This window comes from Lissotriton helveticus, chromosome 12 (assembly GCF_964261635.1).
Source record: "Lissotriton helveticus chromosome 12, aLisHel1.1, whole genome shotgun sequence".
Taxonomy (NCBI): Eukaryota; Metazoa; Chordata; class Amphibia; order Caudata; family Salamandridae; genus Lissotriton; species Lissotriton helveticus.
In genome coordinates, this window is record NC_136073.1 from 6,854,089 (window position 1) to 6,878,431 (window position 24,343).

Genomic DNA, 24,343 nt, shown 5'->3' on the forward strand with positions numbered 1-24,343 from the left:
TTCCTTGTATTTAATGTGCTGCTGTAGCAGGTACAAGATGGGGTCCTTTGTGGATTTGCAAGTATTTCTATCGCACTTATAGTGAGGTGCAGAATACCTTTTTCAGTGGCTATGTCAAATGGTAATTTTTGGTACTGGAATATGTTTAAATGTCACTGGTTGGAGTCCGCCCTTAAAGGGGTATCAACAAGCAATGGAGTTCCCTTTAACGGGGAGGCAAGTATCTGCCCACACTTGAAAGTTAGTGTTTCTAAAAAGACTGATAAAAGCCACATGTAGAGCATAATTCAAAAATCATTTATTTATACAGTTTACATCCACAGTTTGCCTACTGTCGCAAAAAAGCTCCCTGTTGTATTCCTAAAACGCTGCATGAAAAATTGACCTTGACTTAAACTTTCAGTTTTTCCCTCCCATATTCATTTTGATGTCCCTTCTCCCTTCTCCCTGCCTCTTATATATACTAGAATACCATCAATCTCATGGCTGTCTGAATCTCTCTTTCTTTGAAACCATAGCCCATCAACCACTTGCTTGTCATGCACCCCTCTCTAATGATCACACCTGAGTGATGAATGTATTTCAAAGCAACAGGAGTAAATGCACGGAAGGTTTGACAGCTCAAGACTGATCTCCATGATCAGTTAATTGACCAGTTACTTTGGGTCTGGGTGGTGTGCTTTTGGCAGTAAAGCGCTTCAACGCCTCATCTGTGGAAGTAAGTTCAGTATAAATGCAATACAGGCACCTGCATGCGTTTATGAGAGTGAAGTGGGACAACAGTGCAATGGGGCTGCGTGTTTGAGTTTTTGTAAGAGGGGTTCACGCTGAAGAAAGCCACTAACTTTTCTTATATGCAGACGTCGCCTTTAATGTGAGTCCTTGGCGAGGAGGAGTGCCTCCTACTTAAGTGAATCAGACAGTGCCACGATCATATGACGAATGTGAATGTTTATTTAGAAAGACTTTAACAAACCTTACATTATAATACAGAGCTCATAGCCCAAGCACTTTTACATACACATACAAGAAGGCGGCACATATCGCGGGTTCTTTGTGGCACTCCTGCTCCTCGTGTCCTTGCATCGCTAGTACAGAAAATCAAAACAGAGTTAATTAAAGAAATAAAAACACCTTCATTGTGTTGCCCTCAAAGACTGGTGTGCCTACCTTGCTGGGGTGATGAATACACCCGCTCTGTGGCTGGCTACAGTCTCTGGCCCGCTGTTGCCAGCACCACTGACCTAACTGTCTCTCCGGCAGAAGAGGTGGCTTCAGCAGAAGCACCCCACGATAAACACCGGTAATGGTGGCTACCTGGAGGAGTGAGAGCTTATAATGTGACTAGGTAAGAGTGAAGTCACCCAGGCGGCAGGTGGGGGTGCTCGAAGGGTTTTGTTTAGTGAGGTGTGTGCCTTCTTTCAGAGCTGTATGTGGAAGACCTTGAGGTGTGTGGTTGTGTGCCATATGAATAGGTAAGAGTGAGGTCGCCCAGGAGGTAGGCAGGGGTGCTGGAAGAGTTTTGTTTAACAAGGGGTGTGTGTGCTTGTTTCAGAGGTGGAAGTAGCAGAGTTTTGAGCTCTGGTGTTCCAAAGTTAAGCTGGAGGGATGCGTCGTGAGATGGTGGTTACCGTCTGTCCGTTTTTAATTTGTGAGCAGATGGTGTGTGCGTTGATGAGGCAGACGGTGCTGTGAGGCAGGGGGTGTGCATGCGATGCCGGCGGAGACTTGTAGACATGCATTTTTAGACCACATTATGAGGTAGGGGTCAAAGCCATGCAGCGAGGTGGTCTAGGACATCTGCAAGTTGTGGAGGTTCTGAGGAAGTGACCTCATCAAAGCCATGCAGCGAGGTGGTCTAGGACATCTGCAAGTTGTGGAGGTTCTGAGGAAGTGACCTCATCAAAGCCATGCAGCGAGGTGGTCTAGGACATCTGCAAGTTGTGGAGGTTCTGAGGAAGTGACCTCATCAAAGCCATGCAGCGAGGTGGTCTAGGACATCTGCAAGTTGTGGAGGTTCTGAGGAAGTGACCTCATCAAAGCTATGCAGCGAGGGTGTTCTAGGGCACAGCTGCAGGTTGTGGAAGTTCTGAGGAAGTGACTTCATCAAAGTCATGAAGCAAGGTGTTCTAGGGCACAGCTGCAGGCTGTGGAAGTTCTGAGGAAGTGACTTCATCAAAGTCATGAAGCAAGGTGTTCTAGGGCACAGCTGCAGGCTGTGGAAGTTCTGAGGAAGTGACTTCATCAAAGTCATGAAGCAAGGTGTTCTAGGGCACAGCTGCAGGTTGTGGAAGTTCTGAGGAAGTGACTTCATCAAAGTCATTAAGCAAGGTGTTCTAGAGCACAGCTGCAGGCTGTGGAAGTTCTGAGGAAGTGACTTCATCAAAGTCATGAAGCAAGGTGTTCTAGGGCACAGCTGCAGGCTGTGGAAGTTCTGAGGAAGTGACTTCATCAAAGTCATGAAGCAAGGTGTTCTAGGGCACAGCTGCAGGCTGTGGAAGTTCTGAGGAAGTGACTTCATCAAAGTCATGAAGCAAGGTGTTCTAGAGCACAGCTGCAGGCTGTGGAAGTTCTCAGGAAGTGACTTCATCAAAGTCATGAAGCAAGGTGTTCTAGGGCACAGCTGCAGGCTGTGGAAGTTCTGAGGAAGTGACTTCATCAAAGTCATGAAGCAAGGTGTTCTAGGGCACAGCTGCAGGCTGTGGAAGTTCTGAGGAAGTGACTTCATCAAAGTCATGAAGCAAGGTGTTCTATGACACAGCTGCAGGCTGTGGAAGTTCTGAGGAAGTGACTTCATCAAAGTCATGAAGCAAGTTGTTCTGGGGCACAGCTGCAGGTTGTGGAAGTTCTGAGGAAGTGACTTCATCAAAGTCATGAAGCAAGGTGTTCTAGGGCACAGCTGCAGGTTGTGGAAGTTCTGAGGAAGTGACTTCATCAAAGTCATGAAGCAAGGTGTTCTGGGGCACAGCTGCAGGTTGTGGAAGTTCTGAGGAAGTGACTTCATCAGAGTCATGAAGCAAGGTGTTCTGGGGCACAGCTGCAGGTTGTGGAAGTTCTGAGGAAGTGACTTCATCAAAGTCATGAAGCAAGGTGTTCTGATGCACAGCTGCAGGTTGTGGAAGTTCTGAGGAAGTGACTTCATCAAAGTCATGAAGCAAGGTGTTCTGATGCACAGCTGCAGGTTGTGGAAGTTCTGAGGAAGTGACTTCATCAAAGTCATGAAGCAAGGTGTTCTGGGGGCACAGCTGCAGGTTGTGGAAGTTCTGAGGGAGCGACTTCATCAAAGTCATGAAGCGAGGTGTTCTGGGGCACAGCTGCAGGTTGTGGAAATTCTGAGGAAGTGACTTCATCAAAGTCATGAAGCAAGGTGTTCTAGGGCACAGCTGCAGGTTGTGGAAGTTCTGAGGAAGTGACTTCATCAAAGTCATGAAGCAAGGTGTTCTGGGGCACAGCTGCAGGTTGTGGAAGTTCTGAGGAAGTGACTTCATCAAAGTCATGAAGCAAGGTGTTCTGGGGCACAGCTGCAGGTTGTGGAAGTTCTGAGGAAGTGACTTCATCAAAGTCATGAAGCGAGGTGTTCTAGGGCACAGCTGCAGGTTGTGGAAGTTCTTAGGGAGCAACCTCTTCAAATCTGTGCAGCAAGGTTTTCTAGGACACTGCTGCAGGTTGTGGAGGTACTGTACTCTGGGAGAGCTGGAACCAGCAGTACCTGGGTCAAGACACATTCTAGACTGTTCTATGAAGGCCACATATATAGAAGGCTGATGAGAGGTTACAAATTTGTCAGAGGCATGCGGTGAAAGTGGTGCCTTTTGTGTAGGCCACCAGTCCTACCCAGAACCAAAACGTGTGCCGGAGAGAACAGGAGGAGTGATTTAGAATGGAATAGGATACAGATTCCAGGTATGGAAAGAATACAAGACAAGATGGGTGGGAGTGTAAAAGGCAAAGGGGACACTTTAGAACCAGCTTGCGCTTCCTTTGTGGAGTATGCAAACTTAATTCATAGGCACAATAAGGGCAGTATAAGTACAGCACTTCTACCCTGGCCCACACTGGCACCACCTGGGCAACGCAAACTCGCTTTGGAACTTTGAGAGGAGATGCCCTGCAGAGAGAACAAGCTGCTTGTAAAACAATGATAGCAGCAGCGCATAGTTCCTTTATACACACACACACACACGGCAACCACACTTACTTGCAACCAACATTCAGTGCAGCATGGACTGTGGTGCTCACTTCCTTGGGACACAGAGCAGGCAGCAGAAGTGGAAGAGTTCTGTGCCTAAAGCTGATAATCTGGCAGCTGCAGCAGTCTTTCCTATCACATAGGTAGTACTTGGGCACTTGCCAGTGCAAGGCTCCTGTACACAGAGGTGGCTGGCAGTAGTGCCTATTTTTTCTCTTGCCCTCTGTTACAAGCTTCACCCACAAGTAAGCCTGTGCATCAAAGAGACGGAATAGACCATAACAGTGCAGATGCCTCTCACAGATGAAGAAGAGCAGGCCTTGTTTTACATTTTCATTGTGGCATCACTGGAGTTGGAGAGTATCTACTGCACCATCACTGTGCAAACCTCTTTACCTGCGGCATTTTTGGAGGTGATCTAGTTTCTTCCTTTCATCCAGCTGGTGTACCTGCGCACCGCTAGTGCAGTGCCGCTTCTCTTCCCTACGTACAGTCCCACCCCCCTCCAACCACCCAGTACAGCAGTGCAAGTCATACTTAAAAGAAAAATCAAAATGCTCCAGCTCCGGGATAAAGTGCAGCAGGTTGAGCGAGAACCATCCCATCATTGCTCACTTGTTTTATTCAAAGAGTTCTTCTGAGCAGGATCCGTTTTGGTCTTCCAGTGTCAACTTTTTTTTCCAGAAAGGTGTGTTGCTGACTGGTAGCAACCCTGATCCAGCCAGGAACAGCTACAATCCTTGCAGTGAAGGTGTGAGGCTAATGCCACTAACCGTTCACATTCGCTACATTCACAGGGTGAGATGCACTGATGTGTCCGCACAGCAGACGACAAGGATCAGAAGATTGGCACAAGGGGTTTCATGTTGGGAGGGATTAACCTGAGGCCTTTGAAGCGATGCTTCTGAATCATGTCTGTTATCCATCAGTCACGCTTTCTTTCAGGTTGGTACATGGTTAGAAGGGAGACCATGGTTAGGCCCACCATCAAGGTGGACTGACTGACTGGCTGCCTGCTCACAGCTGAGCTCATGTCCATTCTTCCATTCCTTGGGCAGTCAGCAGCTTGTGACCGGTGCCTCTTGGCCTTCTCCCAGAACGTTATTTGACTGGTTTGTGTTGTGTTCTGCGATTCATCTCTCTGGAGCCCTGCCTGGCTCCACGCCCGAGTGTCTCAGTTTGCTTACGGGGTTGTCTCGTCCTCTGTTTTTGCCAGGTGACGAGTGCTTGAGATGTCAGGATCTGAGTGACCTATGCTGCAGGGCCGGCTCAGCTGTCCCTCACTGCTGTCATCCCCATACAGAGCATCGTCCGTACTTGTTTCACTCTCCTGTTTCATCAATCGGCTCCTCTGTACCTGAGTAGATGTGGCCCCCTCAACTTGAGGCCGTCCTCCAGAGATACCGTCGTCTTCCAGCTCGGAGTCAGAGTCCACCGACTGCTCCCCAGATTCAGTGGAGCCCAACGAATGCTCTGGAGAAGAATGAACAGTGGTCAGTGCCCAGTAAACCCCAGCTCGAAGGAGCTTTGCCGTTCAGACCAGCCTCACTTACCTCTGAATGTCTCCCGGTGGTAAACCGTGTCCAGCGTCTCCTCCTCTGGGGTCACTTGCAACGGGGTACCCCCACTGCTAAGCCCGTCTGATCCCTGCATAGGCGTAGCCTCCTGGAAGAAAGCAGGAAACTGCGTTAGCTCTTGTCCCACCTGTCCTCCAGGTCAGAGTCAAATACGAGTCTATGATTTTTTAAATGTATTTTTTTATTTTTAAATATGGGCAAGCTTTCCTTCTCTATAGGCGGCTACCTTCCCTTTTTCATTTATGTCCCAGCTTTTATTCTAAATAAGTCCTGTTTGCCTTCATCATTAAAGGAACAACTTTTCTGATCAAGATATGACTTTTTATTGTGAATCTACCGCTCTCCGTGCTGCAAACCATGAGTTATAGGTGAGTAACCTTTTCCTTCCAAACGTTGCTAGGCTATATGGTTAGAAGGAAGATCGTTGGTGTCCTCTTGCATCTAGGTCACTAGTGGTAAACCGCACTCTCCTTGGATACGGCGCCCTCCTTGGATACAGCGCACTCCTTGGATACGGCGCCCTCCTTGGATACGGCGCCCTCCTTGAATACTGCGCCCTCCTTGAATACTGCGCCCTCCTTGGATACGGCGCCCTCCTTGGATACGGCGCCCTCCTTGGATGTTGCGCCCTCCTTGGATACGGTGCCCTCCTTGGATACGGCGCCCTCCTTGGATACGGCGCCCTCCTTGGATACTGCGCCCTCCTTGGATACGGCGCCCTCCAGCGCCCTCCTTGGATACGGCGCCCTCCTTGAATACGGCGCCCTCCTTGAATACTGCGCCCTCCTTGGATACGGCGCCCTCCTTGAATACTGCGCCCTCCTTGGATACTGCGCCCTCCTTGGATACGGCGCCCTCCTTGGATACGGCGCCCTCCTTGGATACTGCGCCCTCCTTGGATACGGCGCCCTCCAGCGCCCTCCTTGGATACGGCGCCCTCCTTGAATACGGCGCCCTCCTTGAATACTGCGCCCTCCTTGGATACGGCGCCCTCCTTGAATACTGCGCCCTCCTTGGATACTGCGCCCTCTTTGGATACGGCACCCTCCTTGGATACGGCGCCCTCCTTGGATACGGCGCCCTCCTTGAATACGGCGCCCTCCTTGTATACTGCCTAGTAACCTCTGATCATCCCAAGACCCAAAGTAAGTTCCTAGCCGTATTCTCTTACCATGCCAGGGCAATCTTCACAAAATCTTTATACATAGGCTGCCTTTGTTCCCCAGTATTTAGCCCGGCTTTATCCAACCAAAGGCGCTGCACCCTTGACTAGTGGGGCCACTCCCAGGTCTTCTACTCCTCCCGTTACTTGTTCCCTCCCCATGTGCTGGCGCCTCTGGCTCTGATTGTTGGTCCTTTTGGCCCTGTGTCTGTTGCTCTTACCTTCTCAAAGAAGACTGGGTAGAAGATGATGAGGGCTTCCACGATGCGTGCTTGGTGGGGGTAGTCCACCAGTGAGGACAGTGAGATGGTGGCCTGTGTGGGCCTGGGGCGCATTAATGTCGGACCAAAGACGATTCCCAGGTTGCTTGGGGTCATTTTGTTGTCCTGCTCCACGTGTGCAATTCTAGTTGGTAAAAAGAAATGATTGACTTTGGTTAATACCTTGTTCAATTGAAAAGTCTTCAGTGAACTCTGGGCTTCTGTGGAAAATGCCTTAAATGTGCATCATTAGTAGTGTCTGAGCTGGAAAGGTTCCTGTCTTCAGCATTGATTTCTATATTCCAGTCTGCTACGCCTCCCTTGAACGCTACCTGAACAATCATATGAAAGCTGACTGCTCCTGATATTGGTACCTTGCTTGACTGTTTTCAGTGCAACCTACCTGCTGTGCTGGAGTCTGTGAGCAGCTCTGTCCTCACAAATAGGACGCCGTCTCTGCTGAACTTCATGCTCCTTAAGCTTCTTTCTGTTGTCGGCTGCACCTCCCAGCAGTGCTGCCTACTACCCAAGCCCTGTGTTCTTGGGAGCCTCTTTCTTCTCCCAGACCTGCCTCCTCAAAGACTGAGCCTGTTTTGCCAGTTGTCTGTCACTATGGTTGTGTTCTTCATGCGGCTGTGCTTTGCGTACATCTCCTGTATAAAGGTAATTACTGCAGTTGAGGACTAACCCAAACCCCTGTCTTGCTGCTCTCATGAGTGCCCTCTTAATACTTATTCTGCAAGCTCCAACATGCTTCGTCCATCCCCATCCTTGTGCCTTCTTAAGTATGCTTTTGCAGCTTCAATCTATACCAGATTAACATACATCTAGAAGAGAGTAACACGATGATCTGCAGAGCCCTGCCTTCTATGATTTTCAGATTTGCATGTTTTACTACAAAAATCAGACTTGTGTGTCTGAACCCAGATTCTCCAGTGAATGGGGCGATAAACTCACGCCCTTTACTTTCTTCATTTTTTTCCTGCACTGTTGAGACCTGCTGCAGAAGATTTCTACGAAGGATAGGACAGTCTCCAATTACCAGCACAATCTCCAAATTTGTAGTAAACTGTCCCGTCTCACCAGGCACATCTGGTGTTTCAAGGCAGGGACCCAGGACAAAGGACATGCAGGCTGTCACGTCCACCGTAGGTTGAAGACAACCCGCAAGGGAACCACCATTTTATGTGGGTCCATTCCATGCACTATGCCCTAGATAAGCATTGTTGATCTTGGAGGACAGACATACACATATCTATTCCTTAGAGGTATAAATGTGTATTCGTGAGTCCGTCTGGATGGCTTATGAGATTAATTTCTAACAGAGATTTCTAACCAGAGTCCTCACCGTGGAATATTCCACAGGTGTCAGACTATATCCAGAAAATCTTGAGCAGTACTTCGGCGCGCTGGTAAGTAGCTCTGACAACTCTGTGTCGACAACATCCATATTGGAAGTGACGTGCTTAGTGGTCATCTAGGTGCCACCGCGGCATGCTTACATAAGTTCCTTTCCCTCCGCACCAACCGTGAAGAATCCAGAGAGCTAACTCGGCCCTTTTTTTTAACCACTTTTTTCAACTTTTTGTCAATTTTATTTTAGCTTTGCTCCCAGTGTGCTAGGGACATATCTCCCAACAAATCCATGGGGTTTAAAATGTGTGAGGAATGTCACAGACCGATGTCTGTCTCTGCCCCACTCTTCGTCTGCCTGTGGCACCTGGGGTCGAGGCACAACCCCAAGTCCTGCTCTGACTGCAAGTCCATGAATCCGAAGGCGATTGAAGCTCCTGGCGGTGCAGCAAACCAGGTTTCTGCGATGATCCCGGCCCCTCTCCCAAGAGAGATCATTGGGCCATACTTGAAGTCGTTACTGCAGACTTTTCATCCCACTCCAAGTCCTCAAAGGTGGGTATGTCAAAAAAGCACAAGAAGTTGAAGCATTCTTTGGCTTCCCCTAGCAAACGCTGTGCTTCTAGGCCCCCTCCTGCATTACACCCACAGAGCCAGTCACCGGGTCCTGTATCCAACTTAAGGAGTTTTAAGACCCCATGCACTCCATCTTCAGGTCTACGGCTACCCTATGACACGCTTTTGGGCTCTACAAGGCTGACATGTGTCCCTCTGGTTTACTCTCTGCAGGTTCTCCCAACTTTCCTCTCCCAGCATCTATTCTCCAAGAGCCTCAGGGTGCAGACTTCGACATCCAAGATCAATCTAAGTGAGCTGCCTTCCGCTGCACCAGGAGAGTCTGGACACCTTTGCGAGATGGATTTTTTTCTTCCACCAGGTTGGCATTGAGGGCTGTAAACACCGTGTGTCTCTTGGGATGATAGTCCCATGCCTTGTGGGATCCGGTTGCGCCGCTGGTGCCCGAAGAGTGCTGAGCCATCCTGAACCAGGCATTAGTTGTTGGCCGAGGCGCAGAAAAGTTCACCATTCGATGTGGACCGGACACCAGTGACTCACTAGGCAGGGCCACTGCCTTTACGGTGGCAATCCGCTGCCACACCTGGTTGAGGTCCACTGGGCTTTTTATCAGGGGATATCCAATCGTCTCTGATCGACATACCCTTTGATTGCACCTGTGTTTTCAGTGACAAAGCTTACACGGCCCTCGCGCACTTCAAGGAAAGCCAGGTTACTGCCAGATCCCTGGGCCTTTTCGTTGGGCTCCCAGGAACAGTCCTTTCACTCCTTCCATTGCCACAGTCAGGGCTTCCATGGGGTTTGCATTATCAGCTTTACCCCACAGCCCAGCAAGCTTAGCAATTCTTTCGTGGCTGGTTGATGCAGATCCAATAAAGGACGCAGAGCTCATTTCCAGCATACTATATTGTGTCCTGCCCCTCGGGCTGCCACAGACTCCAAGCCTGTTTAATGGCCTTCCAGCGCAGCACTCCCATCGCGTTGACTGCAGGATCAGGCAACACCTGCTCCAATGGCAGGCCTTAACCTCTTGACAGATTTGTGCTTCAAATTGTACAGATGGGTTATGCCCTTCCATTCCTGAAAACCCCACCACCTTAGCCACCATTCCTGTAACAGCTGATAAAGGACCATCTCTTCTTTCCCCGACAGGAAGTGCAAACTGCTGGCAAAGGGAGCCATCAAGAGGTTGCCAGCATCAGACACAAGATAGGGTTGTTATTCCCGCTAATTTCTGATGCTGAAAAAAGTTCAAAGGCCTCTACCTTATACTAGATCTCAGCCCTCTCAACTCCTTTCTATAGAAAGAGAAGTTTAAAATGCTCACCTTGGCTCAGGTCCTCTCTGCCCTGGACCCAGGAGACTGGCTGGTAGCTTTTTGACTTGCAGGGTGCATATTTCTGCATTCCCATCCTCCAGGCCCACAGGCATTACTTGAGGTTCACGGTAGTCAACAAGCACTTCCACTTCGCTATACTCCTCTTTAGCTTCACCAGTGCCCTTTGTGTGTCCACGAACGTGATGGCGGTGACTGCAGCACATCTGCGAAGAACAGGGGTCCCAGTCTTCTCCTACCTTGAAGACTGGCTGTTGAAGGCGGTCTCGCCACCCACCTCCAGACTATGGCTAACCTCCTGCATTCGCTGGGGTTCACTATCAACGTACCGAAGTCACACCAGACTCCCTCTGATGCTCCCTTTCAGTGGTGCCATCCTGGACACTGCAGTTCTATGCCGATCTTCCGGATCGGAGAGTCCAGGACATTTGGGCTATGTTCCCGATGTTTCATCCTCAGTCTAGGATTTCGGTGAGACTGACTCTGAGGCTCCTGTGTGTAATGGCCTCCTGCATCCTGTTGTTTACAGTTACTCTATTGCATGTGCTTGCTTTGCGTTGGGATAGGAAGTCCCAGTAGGCACAACTCCAGGGGAATCTTTCTGACCTGATCAAGATTTCGACCGAGACTGCAATGTTGGGTGACTAACCGCGATTGAGGCAATGGCAAACACATTTCCTTTCCCCACCAGGAGTTTGTTTTGGTGACCAGTGCATCATTTCTTGGTTGGGACCGCCATCTGGTAGAGGTGGAGATCAGAGGACTGGTCTTCGGCAGAATCTCAGCTCTACATCAGTCTTCTGAAGCTGAGAGCTATCTGCTTGCTATTGAAAACTTTTCTCCCATCCATCGTGGGAAGGCTGGTTCAGGTGTTTATGGACAACGCTACTGCCATGTGATATTGCAACAAACAGCGCGAAGTGGAGTTGGGACCATATTCCAGGAGGGTCTGGGTCTCAGGACATGGTTGCAGTGCCAGGACATCTTCCTGATCGTGCAGCATCCAGCAGGGTCTCTGAACGCCAAGGCTGACACTCAGCCATCGATGCCTTGTGGATCACAAGGGGTGACTACACCCAGTGGTAGCGCAAATTCTCTTCAGAGTGTGGGGAGAACCTTGGTTAGATCTTTTCACCAGTGCCAAGAATGTGCAATATCATCTGTTCTGCACGTTGGAGTTTCCAGAGCAGCTCTCGCTCAGAGACTCGTTCTGCTTACTGGCACCCTGAACTCCTGTACACCTTTCCGCCGTTACCTCTCCTGCCTCAGGTTCTCAAGAAGATCAGCACCGACCAGTTTCAAGTCCTACTGGTGGCTCCAGGCTGGACAAGGAGAGTTTGGTGTCTTGTACTCCTGACCATGAGCATCTGCCGTTCAATCAGGCTGTACCTTCGGGTGGATCTTTTGCTGCAGTAACAGGGCGGGGTTCTGCACCCCAACCTGTGCACACTCCACTGTCCAGGACGGAGATTGAGAATCAACGGTTGAGTGCTTTTTTTTTTGTTTTTTTTGTAAAAACCTTTATTGAGTTCATCAAAGCATGACAAGCGCCGGCCTACAACCACAGAGGCCGGCCGCAAACACAGGAATCAGATCAGGAGTCATGCACATATATAAGACCAAATGATATCGACAATACAGATACAGCATGTGATTGTATATGCCTCAACGCAGCAGGATATCAAAGGTTTAATTTTAAAGTTATAAAGAAGCAGAAGTGGCTGTACTATCGGTGGCGTCACACCACAACATGAAGTTAAGAAGAGATGGGGGGAGGTACCCCGCAGTGCAAACAAGTCCAGGTGATGAGCAATATGAACCTTGGGCACACTATGCCCGCCGAGGCTGACGAGGAATAAAAGACAATGTAATAGCAAGCGATTAGTGAGCACACCCTCCCGAAAACCCACCCTCCGGAGACACTAAGGTATAGGCTAGTATAGACGCCAAACAGAGAAAGAAAAAAGGATAAGGAGAGACAGCCAACCCTACTGTAAGGAAGGAAAACCCCTACCCAAAGAAAGAAAGAAAGGGGACCATAGAACAAAACAAACTAAAATAACAAACCCCCCCAACACCCGCCACCCTGCACCCCTGTAATGGCTACGGCCTACCCCACTAACAGCGTGCCTGTCGCCCCGGAACACCCCAAAGAAGGGAAATAAAGAAAGCGGAGGAGGAGAAGAACAAACATACTCCCGGCCACCTATACCCCCCCGCCATTAGCGACCTCCCCAAAACATATTGTCCATTATTAAAAGCAAGTATTAAGCACCAATATGGGGAGGACCTCAACCAAAACCACCCGACTCCCAGTGAGATACACAGTACAATCCCGGCATAGATCACAAAGCGTAGCTAACCCCAAAAGTCAAAGACAACCATGACAGTTCAGTTCTTCACGATAAGCTACGTCGCCAAAGCCAGCAATTCCGCAGAAAGCGAAGCGTCCCAGATAGTACAAAGCAGTGGCATCGGATCTAGGGCAGGATACAAGATAAAGTCAGCCCGGACCAGTGCGATTCTTTATGAAAACCCATGCCACCCAAGCCACAGTATTCATGTGGTAATCGAAACGTCCATAGCAGTTCGAAGCAGCTGAATCGGACCGAGGACAGGATACAAGATGGCGGCATCCACAGGACCAACGGGGAAAGATGAAGGAGATAAGCAGACCTCTCCGACGGTCACCAAAGAGCTGTTCTTGGCGATCAAAACCTTCGGCAACGATGTTTCGCCGAGCAGGAGTCATACCGGGAAAGCTGACTACGGTCTTAGGTGCAACATTCACGAGGCCAAAATCCTCGACGTGAGCTGAGTCAAGCTGCCGCGCGGGAACCTCAGAACAGTAGGCCAAATCTTCCACTGGAACCACAGAATGCTGGTCATGTGTCGCAGCATCATCGCCCGGTCGCAAGCAGATATTTCCCAGCGTTTCTGACATTCGGTCATACGTGACTGTGAATTGGGAGTGGAGCGCCCTAATGGCGGCCATCACGGACCTCAACGATGGTGCGCCATCCGTCCTCTCCATCTCCCCCCCCCCAAAGAGACGAAGCAGGATTCGAGCCCCAGACTCACTTCCGAGGCTCCAGGCACACACGAAGCCGATGGCAACAGCAGGCGCTCCCTCAGCTGGTGATCACGACACCTTCGCCGACCGCGGGGCCCCCCCCCTTCAACACTGCCGTCCCCAGCAGGGTCTCCGGGCTAGCGGCCCCCGACCGCGGCGCACGATGCACACCCTGTGTCACGAGACCGAGTCCTCAGTGCCAGCTGTTAACTGGATTGCAGATCGGAGATGTAGAAAAAGTTCCGAGCACGGAAGACCGGACGAAACACTGGTTCCACAGCCGCTGTTGATCAATTCCAGCCCGGATGGGCTAGAAATCGAGGTCCCGGCTTCAGCCCTGGAGTAGGCCGAAAATGGAACACGACATAACTCCGCCACCCAGTATGTTAGGGAGTCCGGGATTGCACCACCGGTATCAGGCGAGCTTCATACACACGGGAGTCCGGCGTAGGTAAAGGATAAATGACAGGATATGCGAGCTGCCGGCGGAGGTCAACGGAGCCGGGAGCTTAAGCAGCCATCTTGGATCGTAGCGTAGCTCCTCCCCCCGGTTGAGTGCTTTTGACCTTCTCCTGAGATTTGTGATGTCATTTTGGCAGCCAGGCGTCCCTCACCCAAAAAGGTATGCACCTACCACTGGGACAAATTAGTGGCTTGGTGCTATCCCATAGTGGTAATGCTTTGCCTGCCTCCTTGTTCAGAAGTGCTGTCATTGGCTCGGCAAGGCCTTGCCAGGAGCACTGTTTAAGTTTACTGTACCAGCATTTCTGCTTTCTTGCAGTTATTGTATTAGCCCCCACTGTTCAAGTCACCTGTTATGACGTGTTTCCTTAAGGCATTGCTACCCCTTTTGTGTGCCCCAACGGGTCCTTAGTCTGGTTCTGCCGTTCCTCATGTGTTCCCCGTTCAAGGCCATGCATAGCTATCCTCTGCAACTAGTGACCCATAAGCCAGTACTCCTGGTGGCCGTTACACCGGCCAGGAGTGTCAGTGAGCTTCAGGCTCTTTCGGTTGCATCTCCATACACCAGCCTTTATCCTGCCAAACTGGTCCTTCAGGCTCGTTCCTCCTTTCTGCTAAAAGTGGTGACTCCCTTCGACGTCGGCCAATGCATTATGCTACTGACTTTTTTTTCCTCTGTCTCGTCCTTCTAAAAAAGAGGAGATACTCCATCGTTTGGAGCCAAAGGGGGCTTTGTCTTTTTACTTCCTTCATACCAAAGTCCACCTGGTAGACCATCAGCTTTTCATTGGGGTCGTTGGAGCAAAAATAAAAGCTAGACGGTGTAGAAACAAACCATCTCTCGATGGATTGTACTCTGCTACACACTAGCTAAAATGCAGCGTCCTGAGGGCTTGCAGGCCCATTCCACTTGGGCCCAGGCCGCTACTCCTGCATTTGCACGTGAGGGCGTACCTTACCTGGACATCTGCCAAGCTGCCACGTCTGCATCACTCCACTCGTTGATGAAGCACTACTGCTTGGACAGTCCGGTCTGTCGAGGAAGGCATTTTGCATGTTTAGTGCTCCAGAACCTTCTGGTTTGATCATGTTCACAGACCCACCCCGGGGAGTTATTGCTTGGGTATTTATTCTAAGGTGACGAATCTTTGGTTAGAAGTCTCTATCAGAATAACAAGTTACTTTCCTTCGTTTCTGCTTTTTGTGGTAGAGACTAACCACAGTTTCCTCACAGTCCCTTGTATACTCTTCACTCTGCAATTCAGCTCTTCACCATAAAGCTCGCTAGATATCTGCACACCCGTCACACATCGTTCAGTTGTGGCTCCGTCTTTTTAGTCACGAAATAAACTGTCAGTGCGCGGGGATGGTGGCTATATAGGTACTGCGCACGTCACTTCTGACGCGGAGCTGTCTGACACCACCTACCAGCGTGCAAAGGTTCTGCTCAAGATTTACTGGACCCCCTGTGACGCTTGGGGAATATTTGAAAGTGAGAAAGGAATGGTTTCATGCCAGTTATCCTATCTCTCTCTCAGGGAAGTCTCCGTTGAAATCAAAAGCACCGAATAGTCCCGCCCACGAGCGGGGATCCCTTGTACTTTTTTAGACTATATATTCTTAAGTGTAGATGTTTACCTTTCTTCAGTAAGGCCAGGATAAGCATGTGATTTATTAAAATGTTTTTCAGCCTATAAATTAGGCTATATTGGCCATTTGCTTTAACTTGCATTTAAAAAATGGTTAATATATATTTTTTTTAAAAACAGGAAAAGTAGCAGGATCTGTGTAATGTGTCCTAACTTATTCACAAACCTTTTTTTTTTTTTTCTTTTCACAACAGATTTTATTGAATAGTCAAGCAAGGCAATCAATGTGGTACCCCACAGTCAGGAGAAACCACTAAGCATTTCAAGACATTACATATGGCAGGATCAGAATTCGAATTCGAATCATTTCAAATCATATTTATTAGGAACTACCCCCCACCCCGTCCCTGCCCCAACTCCCACCACCCTCAACAATCCCACCCCGTATTCCCTCCCTAACCCCATGCACGTGTGAGGAAAAAAAACAGCGTTAAGTGAGTATAGAGTAGCCAGCATGGCGCAAGACACAGGCCCAAGCAATGGGGGAGGCCTAGGGCTCCTCTTCGGGTTCAACTGGAGGGTCTAATGGCAGGTCCCTATAATCGGCCCATCGTTTCCATATCCTAAAGTGTTTGCGGGGGCATCCCCGCGCTTCAAAGATCGGGCGCTCCAAACCCATACAAAAATCCAATCCTGCTTTCCATACACACAAAGGAGGGGCCCGTTCGTCCTTCCAAGCCCGTGCCAGGTCTCTCTTGGCTAGTACCAGCCCCAACAGCAGCAAATGGCGCTTGTAACTATTCCCCCCCACTCCCTCAAGAATATGAAGCAAACCTAACCGATGGGTGCGAGGCAGGTCCCAGTGCAGCACTTCAGATAGGCAACTCCACACACCCCTCCAAAAGCCAGCAATTCTCGGACACAGCCACACCGTATGAAGCAGCGAGCCCACCTCCATCCCACAACGCAGGCATTCCGGTGATTCAATCAGTCCAGCCTTCCAGAGGCGCTCACGGGTAAAATAAGCCATGTGGAGAATTTTAAAGTGAATAAACCTGAGCCTCACTGCGATGGCTGTCCCTCGTGGGGATTCCAGGGCCTCTCGCCAATCGTCCTCGTCCATGGGACCAACATCCGCCTCCCAGGCCGTCCGCAGGGGAAGAAGGTCGGAGGCGCAGTGAGTGACCATCGTTTGGTATATTCGGGATACTTTTTTGTCTCCGAGATCACCCATGAACAACTTCGCCTCAATAGGGCTGAATTCAGGGAGCGAGTCTAAGTCGGCAATGTATGGTGCTAGCGCATGCCGAAGCTGCAGATAACGGAAAAATTGGGTCCGCGGCATGTGGAACTCCGCACGAAGTTCCTGGAACGACTTAAGGGCAGTCCCAGACATTACATCGCCCAGCGACGAGATCCCGATCGCATCCCAGCCACCGAAACCCGACAAAGAGGCCATCGCAGGCAGTCTACCGTTACGCCACAGCGGTGTTTCCGCAGTCAGCTTACCCCACCAGCCCATGCGGCGCAACGCCTGACGCCAAACAAGGAAGACAGTTTTCGTAACACTGGGCAACTCCCGCCGCAGCCGGGCAGAATAGAGGAGCATGTGGAGAGTGTTGTCGCCCATCAGAGCACGCTCTAATGCATACGCCGGGTCACCCCTATCACTGTACCACCAGTCATTAAGGATGAGGAGGTGAGCTGCTTGATAGTAGGACATAAGGTCCGAGGTGGCGAGTCCTCCACAGTACGTAGATAGGAAGCACGTACGGAGCGCCACCCTGGCAGAACCCCCAGCCCATAGGAAGCGCCCCAAGACCGAATTCACCTGCCGAAACCACGAGGCTGGGACCGGATGGGGATAGTTTTGCAGCTGGTACAGAAGAAGTGGAAGCGCCACCATCTTGAATATGGCGGACCTGCCAAAGATATTAAGAGGCATCCGGGACCAGGTTTTCACTTCGGCCTGCACCCGCTCCCAGACCGGCAGCACAGAACGTTCCCACGTGAGGGTCACTGATTCGGACAGGAATACTCCCAGGTATCGTAAGCCTTCGGTCGCCACCCGCAGGTCTAGCGTCCAGGGGTCTGAGACTGCACCACCCCCCAGGACCCACAGGGTGGATTTACCCAGGTTCAGGTACAGGCCCGAGACCTCGCCAAAGATCTTCATTATGTCCAATACTCGCGGCCCGGAGCGTCGCAGGTCTGTAAGGAAAAAGAGGACGTCATCTGCGTATAACGCTATTCTATCAGAGAGGCCCCGGGGCCACACAAACCCTCGCATCTGCGCATCCATACGTACCCAGGCGGCCAAAGGCTCCATGGCAAGGGCAAAGAGATATGACAAACCTTTTAAAAATGTTTTTAAAAGTTGTAGGAAGCAGGCTCTGTATATACTATACCAACATGAGGTATAGTGTGCACAGAGTCCAGTGGAACCCCAAAGGTAGGCAGAGGTAAAAGTAGATAGCACCTTACTCTCAACTTGGGGTAGTGTGGGCGAGCAGTAAGGCTTTATCAGAGGGTAGTGTTAAACATTTGTTGTACACACACAGGCAGCAAATGATGTCACAAATTCAAAGACTGAACTCAGACCAATTTGTTTGTATCAAAAATGTTAAGTTATTGTATTTCTTAGAACCTAGCCTCGTGCAGGTAAGTGAAATAAATGCTTTGCAAAAACCTGATGCAATGTTTTACAATTGAATGCAGGTTCAAATGCAGTTGATTGGCTTACAGGTAAGTCAATGTTTCAAAATGACTTTGCAGATTACTATGCATGTTACTCTTTAGATTACTTTACAGATTCTGTTTGCTAATCAGTGTGATATGCTAGATATCACACTGAGACACCTCCTAGACAAAAGGTAAGTAATTTACTTTTAGTACATAGGCAGTTTTCCAATATTTCATACTAACCAACTCCACACTTAGAACGATTTTCAAGGAAAAACAGTCAATGTATTCCTATGGAGAAAAATGAAGTTAACGGTTTGAGGTAAGTACTGGTTTGTGGGAGTTGGTATTCTGGAGTTAGAACCAGGGTTTCCCCAGGGGCATGGATACACTCCTGAAACACCCTCAGCGGCACTGGGGCGGCTGGGTGCAGATTGATGAGGCCCAATGTTATCCAATGGGGGATAGGGGGCCTCTGGTTGGTGGCTGCTCACGAGCAGGCCACAAGGTTGTGAGAGGAAAGCGCCTGGTGTTCGGCTCAGGGCAAAGGGGGACACAAGTTAACACCCAAAGTACGCCTACAGCGGCAGCTGGGTGCAGGGTGCTGTTTTGGCATCAGGTGCCCTGTTGTTTTTAATGGGGATTCTCCGGTTGCAGCAAAGACTGCAGGCTTGGGGATGAAGATCTTCTGGAGGTGACCACTGGTCGGAGAGCTAAGTCTGGATGACTTGGGATGCTGAGACACCCATCGGTTGGGTCACCCAAGGCCGTGGGACGTCTGTTGCAGGGGTGTCTTTAGGCATCGGACTTTTCTTACCAGCTCTGGTCTTGGTCAAGGGGATCCTCCAGAAAGGGACTTCAGGCTTCACTCGGAGATTCGTGGCAGGTCAGAGCTCACCAGATCTCGGGCCAGGATCGCCAGGTAGACCTCCTCGTGGGGTTGGGCCACTCGTATTCGGGCTGTGGGCGTCTGGTGCAAAGTGGTGCAGACTTGTGGATTTGGCTGGGGCCTGAGTCTGTGGTTAAGCAAATCCGGTGCTCACAGGAGACAGTCTTTGGCGTGGAAGGCAGGGCAGGGCCTTCTGGTTCTTGAGGCTGCTTGCTGCAGGACACACCGGGATTTCGCTAGAGCAGGTTCGAGGTAGAGACAGACCAAGAGGGCTGGTGCCAAGACAGTGAGCATCCTCCTCTTCTTAGTTTCAGCATGGTTTCTTCGGTCCTTCTCCTTCTCTTCTTCTTGTCGATTCTTGTCTTCTTTTTTCAGTGCTGCCCCCTAAATACTATATTTAGAGCACGTTTTAGGGGTCTTGAGACCAGTAGCCAACGGGCTACTGACTTTAGCGTGACTACACCCTTGGTGTGCTCACCCCACGTGGGGAGTGGACACAATCCCTAATCCTGATGGGAGCGTGCCTGCCATCGGCAAGATGGCAGGCACGGAAGAGTGGGATTCATCTAGCCTCTCCCACCTGAGGAGTGGGGTTGGCAGAGGTGGGCACACCTCGGCTGTGCTAATTTTTCCTGCCTGTCTTCCCGCCGAATTGGAGGGGAGACAGGAAGGGGGCCTGCTCCTGATAGCAGGAGAGGCTGGGGTTTGCATTATGAAGGCAACAAGGCCTTTGAAGCTCCCCTGCCACAGATGGCTCTTCCTGTCCTGGTGGAGGTGTGAACACCTCTGCCCATGAAAGGCTTTGTTTCTGGGCTCAGGGAGTGAAGGCTCCCACCCCGGGGTCCAGAAACATATCTTGCGGTGTCAGGCTGGTGTGTACCAGTCGGGGAACCCACCAGAGGCTGGTCGTTTTTCAGGGGGCATCTCTAACATGCCCTCTGAGTGCATTTTTCATTAAATCCCACACTGGCATCAGTGTGGGTTTAATGTACTGAGAAGTTTGATACCAAACTTCCAGTTTTCAGTAAAGCCATGATGGTGCTGTGGAGTTCGTAATGACAAACTCCCAGCACCATATACTCTTAATGGCATTAGTGCACATACAATGTCTAAGAATGGACTTAGACACTGTAGGGGTACAGGGCTCATACCCCTGTACCCTCACCACTGGTATAGTGCACCCAGCTAGAGTGTTGGCTGACCGATGCCAGGGCAGTGGGTTGTAGGCATGACACACAGGGATGTGTGCTATGTCGACTCTTCACTTTGTTCTGTACCAAAACACACAGCCTGCAATGGCTGTGTGTGTGTATGTGTGTGTTAAGGTACAGGGCGTATAAGGGGGGCACAATAAGTGCTGCATCCCTTAGAGGTCTTCCCTGGCCACAGTGCCCTGGGTACCCATTATAAGGTACTGTCGTGTGGCCAGAGAGGTGCCAATTGCCGGTACAAGGTACAGTTTTGGGAAATAACTCAGGCCGTAGGAACCTGATTCGCAAGGAATCAGGGCACGTCAAGTCAAAGTGCATCAGTAGTCTGGCAAAAAGTGGGGGGTTACTGCAGCAGAAACCCAGCTTCCTACAAAAGGAAAATGGTGAAGGAAGAGGACAATTTAGACTTGTAGGCTGCAGATATGAAAGGAGACTCAAAGTCCCCCAATAACCCATCATTCCCAGTAGGTGGTAGTTACCTCAGTTTTTTTTAACCGAGCAAACAGTATCATTACTTAGGCAAAGAGACTGTCTATTAATCATCTGTCTCTTCCATCAGGGAGAAGGGAGGGTTGCTTATGATTTAAACAGAGATTCCCCTAAGTGAACCAGGATTACAGGTAAGAATCAATTCCTTCTCGCTCAGGGGATCTCAATTGATCATAAGCACTGAATAGAGTAGCAAGCCCATCCCTACCAACTGCTGTAGAAGAGAAAAAAGACGATCAATAGAGAAAGCTAGGGCCAGAGAAATTTCAGGGAAGTCTGTCCTACTCGAGTATCTCTTCTCGCATCGGAGTCCAATCAGTAGTGTCTGGCAAAAGTGTGAACCAATTTCCACGTAGCCGCTTTACATATTTCAACAATAGGAATATTCCTCATCAAAGCTGTAGCTGCTTTCCCTGTAGTGCAATAAGCGTTTGATCTACCGGACAACTTGAATTGCTTTCCGGTAGCATAGTAGGATGTAAGATACTACTTACTTGGATATAGATTGTTTAGACTTAGCTCAACCTGTACGTACAGGGCCATAGTTTGCAAACAATTTATCAGAGTTGCATATGTCTTTAGTTTTGTCTGGATAAAATTTGACTTATCTAACATCTAAAGTGTGGAGAGTTCTTTCTGCTGGATTGGAAGGGTCCTGGAAGAAAGTAGGCAAAGCAACGGACGGATTAATATGAAAATCCAAAACAGGGTTGGGTAAGAATTTTGGGTGAGTCCTCATAACCACCTTACTGGCTTGGAATACTGTATATGGTCCGTGAGAACATAAAGCTTGGATCTCACTAACCCTACGTTCTGACGTTATGGCAGCTAGGAAAGCAGCCTTCCAAGAAAAGAAAGGAATTGTAATGAGGCTTTATGGATGGGTTCGAAAGGAGATGCCATGAGAGGAGAGAGTGCTATGTTCAATTCCCAAGGAGTAGAGGGATGGCGTATTGGAGGGAAAACTTTCTGTTCTAGGCAAGTGAGCTGTAGATTACATGCTGGCATACTGCTGCCATCTAGTGTTGGGTCCGGAGGTTTGCACTTTGTTTTTCTTCGACAAGTCTTTTCCAGTCACAAGGTAGGTGACTCCTCCTTTCGCTGATAGTGCGCATGGGCATCAACTCCATTGTTAGATTGTTTTTTTCCCGCCATCGGGTTCGGATGTGAATTGCTGCGCACAGGCACTGTTCCTTCGGTTTCCCTCGATGCGCAAGACACTTACCCTTAACGGTATTATTTCCGATCGTGTCTCCCATTTTTCACGTATCGTATTTACTTATTAAAAACTATCTTTCTATTGGAAAGCTCGCGGAAGGCCGTCAGGCCTACCCGCGTCGGTCCGACCCGCAGTCGATGGAACGAACTCCCTTCAAATTCTGCCCTCAATGTCACGCAAAGTACCCGCACACCGACTCACACGAAGTGTGCAACCTGTGTTTGTCTCCGGAACACAGAGAACAGGACTGTGACGCGTTGACGTCTTGCTAAGCCAGTCTAGCTATGCATAGACAAATATTCTGGTTTCCAATCTGCTAGATAATGAGAAATACTTCCCCCTACCGGAGATGGTAACGGAAGGGGAAGCAGAGGCTGGTTGTTTTGGAGCCTATAGGAGGCTTTCCTGCTTGGGCAGGTTGGTGGCCCCCTCTTCCCTTGGTGCTGCTGGAGAGTTCTTTGATGCTGCTGTTGGTTGTGTCCTTGCAACCACGGAGGGATCTTAACCCTCTGTGGATAGAAACGCCTTTCGTAAAGCTTCTAAGGCTGCTTATGTTGCGCCTTAAGTTTCTCCAGACCAGCTACCTTCAAGGTCTCCATCTCGTGCTTCATTCGAGCAACTTCATCATCTGCATGACTCCCAAACAAAGTGTTTTGGTGAAAAAAAGATTAAGTATTCTCCGCTGAGATTCCTGCTTGAGCTCTGTGAGACAAAGCCAAGAATGTCATCTGAGGGCCAATCCATGACAGTAGCTGTGGGCTGCCAGCAAAGATTAATCAACAGCAACAATAATCACTTGGTTCGAGACCATCATGCCTTCATTCATAATTTCGATGAAGTCTTCTCTGTAGTCTCTTGGGAGGTGTTTACCAAAATGCAGTAGGGAGTCCCATAAGGATCTGTCCTACCTACCTAACGGGGCAGATGAACTTGCTGCTTTGATGGTTTTGGAAACTGTGCCACATACATTGCTTCCTACTGAATCTAGTTTCCTGCTTTCTTTTGGTGGAACTGAGGATGAAGAAGTAGAATGTACTTTCTTTACAACCAAGATAACAACTGAATCAGGAGGATGATCAGACCGCAGGAATAACGGGTCCTGCTCCAGAGGCTTATATTTTTCGGAAGCCTAGACTGAGCTGCTTTGGCTGCAGCTGGCGTAAGGAAATGTTCTGTGGCTGGTTCAAATAACCCTGAAACTAGGGGTAGAAGGGGTCTTGATGCTGCACGTTGGTAAAGTCTCAAAAATCACTGATGTAGCCGTTGAAGGAGCAGGCAATGAAATGTTCAGTTTTGTAGCTCCTCGTACAAGCACCTCCTGAAACGTGTTGATGTCATCAACTGGCGAGACCCTTGGCTGGCAAGAATCCATCAGTGTTGGTGAGTTTCTTCCAGCACTAGAGGAAGTGGTGGACTATAATGACCTTCCTCTCTGGATCGTGACCTAGTTCTGGACCTGGACCTAGGATGATATCTGAGTGCGCCTAGAGGAGCGTCTTGATGAGGAGTGCCTTAGAACATTGACGACTATGTCTGGGAGTCATTCGTGTTCACGATCTATGGAGAGATCTGGATTGAGGAGACCTCGATCTCGGAAGGGGAGCTGGAGGCCTCGCCAGAGAGGAATCTCCCAAAGGTGTCTGTCTGAGGAATAGGTGGAGGCAAAATACGTGGCATAGGCGCTGAAAATGCTGGTTGAGGTGGCGAAAGCTGCATAGAGTCCGGAATAAGGGTCGGCGACGATGGCGAGTACGCCGTGGAATATTCTGAGTTGAAAGTTGAGGGCAATATTCTTGGTCTCGATCTCCTGACCCCCTCCGCTGGTCTGTAGTGCTAAAATGTTGATTTCCCTCTTACTTGACATCAACAGACCTCTTGACGTCTTGGAATCCTTTGACGTCGACCTATTGTATTTTGACATCAAATGTCATCTTCTCGACATTGACCCAGCTCTTGACGGCAAGCAAGTGGGCACCATACCTCATCTCAATGACCTGAAATGTCCCTCTGCTGGAGTCCTCAGAAAAAGATGCGAGAGCCCTGGTAGAGGACTGACCCTCTCATCGCTCCTGTGACTTCTCACCGTCAGACTACGCCTCCTCCTGTTTGTGTTGCTCTTCAGCTCCATGAAGGCAAACCTTCTCCCTGTCCCTCAGAGTACGCCTAGAAAAGCTCTTGCAGTGCTGACATCTGTCAGGGACCTGGCTATCGGGAAGGCAGATCATACACACACCATGGGGTCTTATTTGGCCTTCTTTCCGCCACAAGCAGGGCAC

At 49.7% G+C, this 24,343-nt stretch overlaps 2 protein-coding genes across 9 annotated transcripts in view; both read right to left on the reverse strand.

Moving 5' to 3' along the window:
- Positions 1-936: 936 nt before the first annotated feature.
- LOC144798793 (uncharacterized) lies at positions 937-3,220 on the reverse strand. Its single transcript, XM_078669841.1, has 2 exons — positions 2,261-3,220; positions 937-2,052 (listed from the first exon to the last, which is right to left on the reverse strand). Exons 1-2 carry the CDS (start codon positions 3,218-3,220, stop codon positions 1,993-1,995), a joined length of 1,020 nt encoding a protein of 339 aa, XP_078525967.1. The 3' UTR covers positions 937-1,992.
- The window catches only part of ARHGAP45 (Rho GTPase activating protein 45), a 182,127-nt gene continuing 158,720 nt past the window's right edge, over positions 937-24,343 (reverse strand). For 4 of the 8 annotated variants that reach the window (XM_078669839.1, XM_078669838.1, XM_078669840.1 and 1 more), the window contains 3 exons: positions 7,150-7,333; positions 5,743-5,854; positions 937-5,662 (listed from right to left, as the gene is read on the reverse strand). In XM_078669839.1, the coding sequence (XP_078525965.1) occupies positions 5,373-5,662; positions 5,743-5,854; positions 7,150-7,333 (586 nt within the window). In that variant the 3' untranslated portion in view covers positions 937-5,372. The remainder of the gene's footprint in view (positions 5,663-5,742; positions 5,855-7,149; positions 7,334-24,343) is intronic. The other 4 variants (XR_013603646.1, XR_013603644.1, XR_013603645.1 and 1 more) reach the window with 2 other exon arrangements.

Coding starts and splice junctions, on each gene's coding strand:
- LOC144798793 (XM_078669841.1), bottom strand. CDS start 3,220: ATGACTTTGATGAAGTCACTTCCTCAGAACTTCCACAACCTGCAGCTG. Junction 2,053..2,260: donor AGCTGTGCCCTAGAACACCT/TGCTTCATGACT, acceptor CTAGAACACCCT/CGCTGCATAGCTTTGATGAG.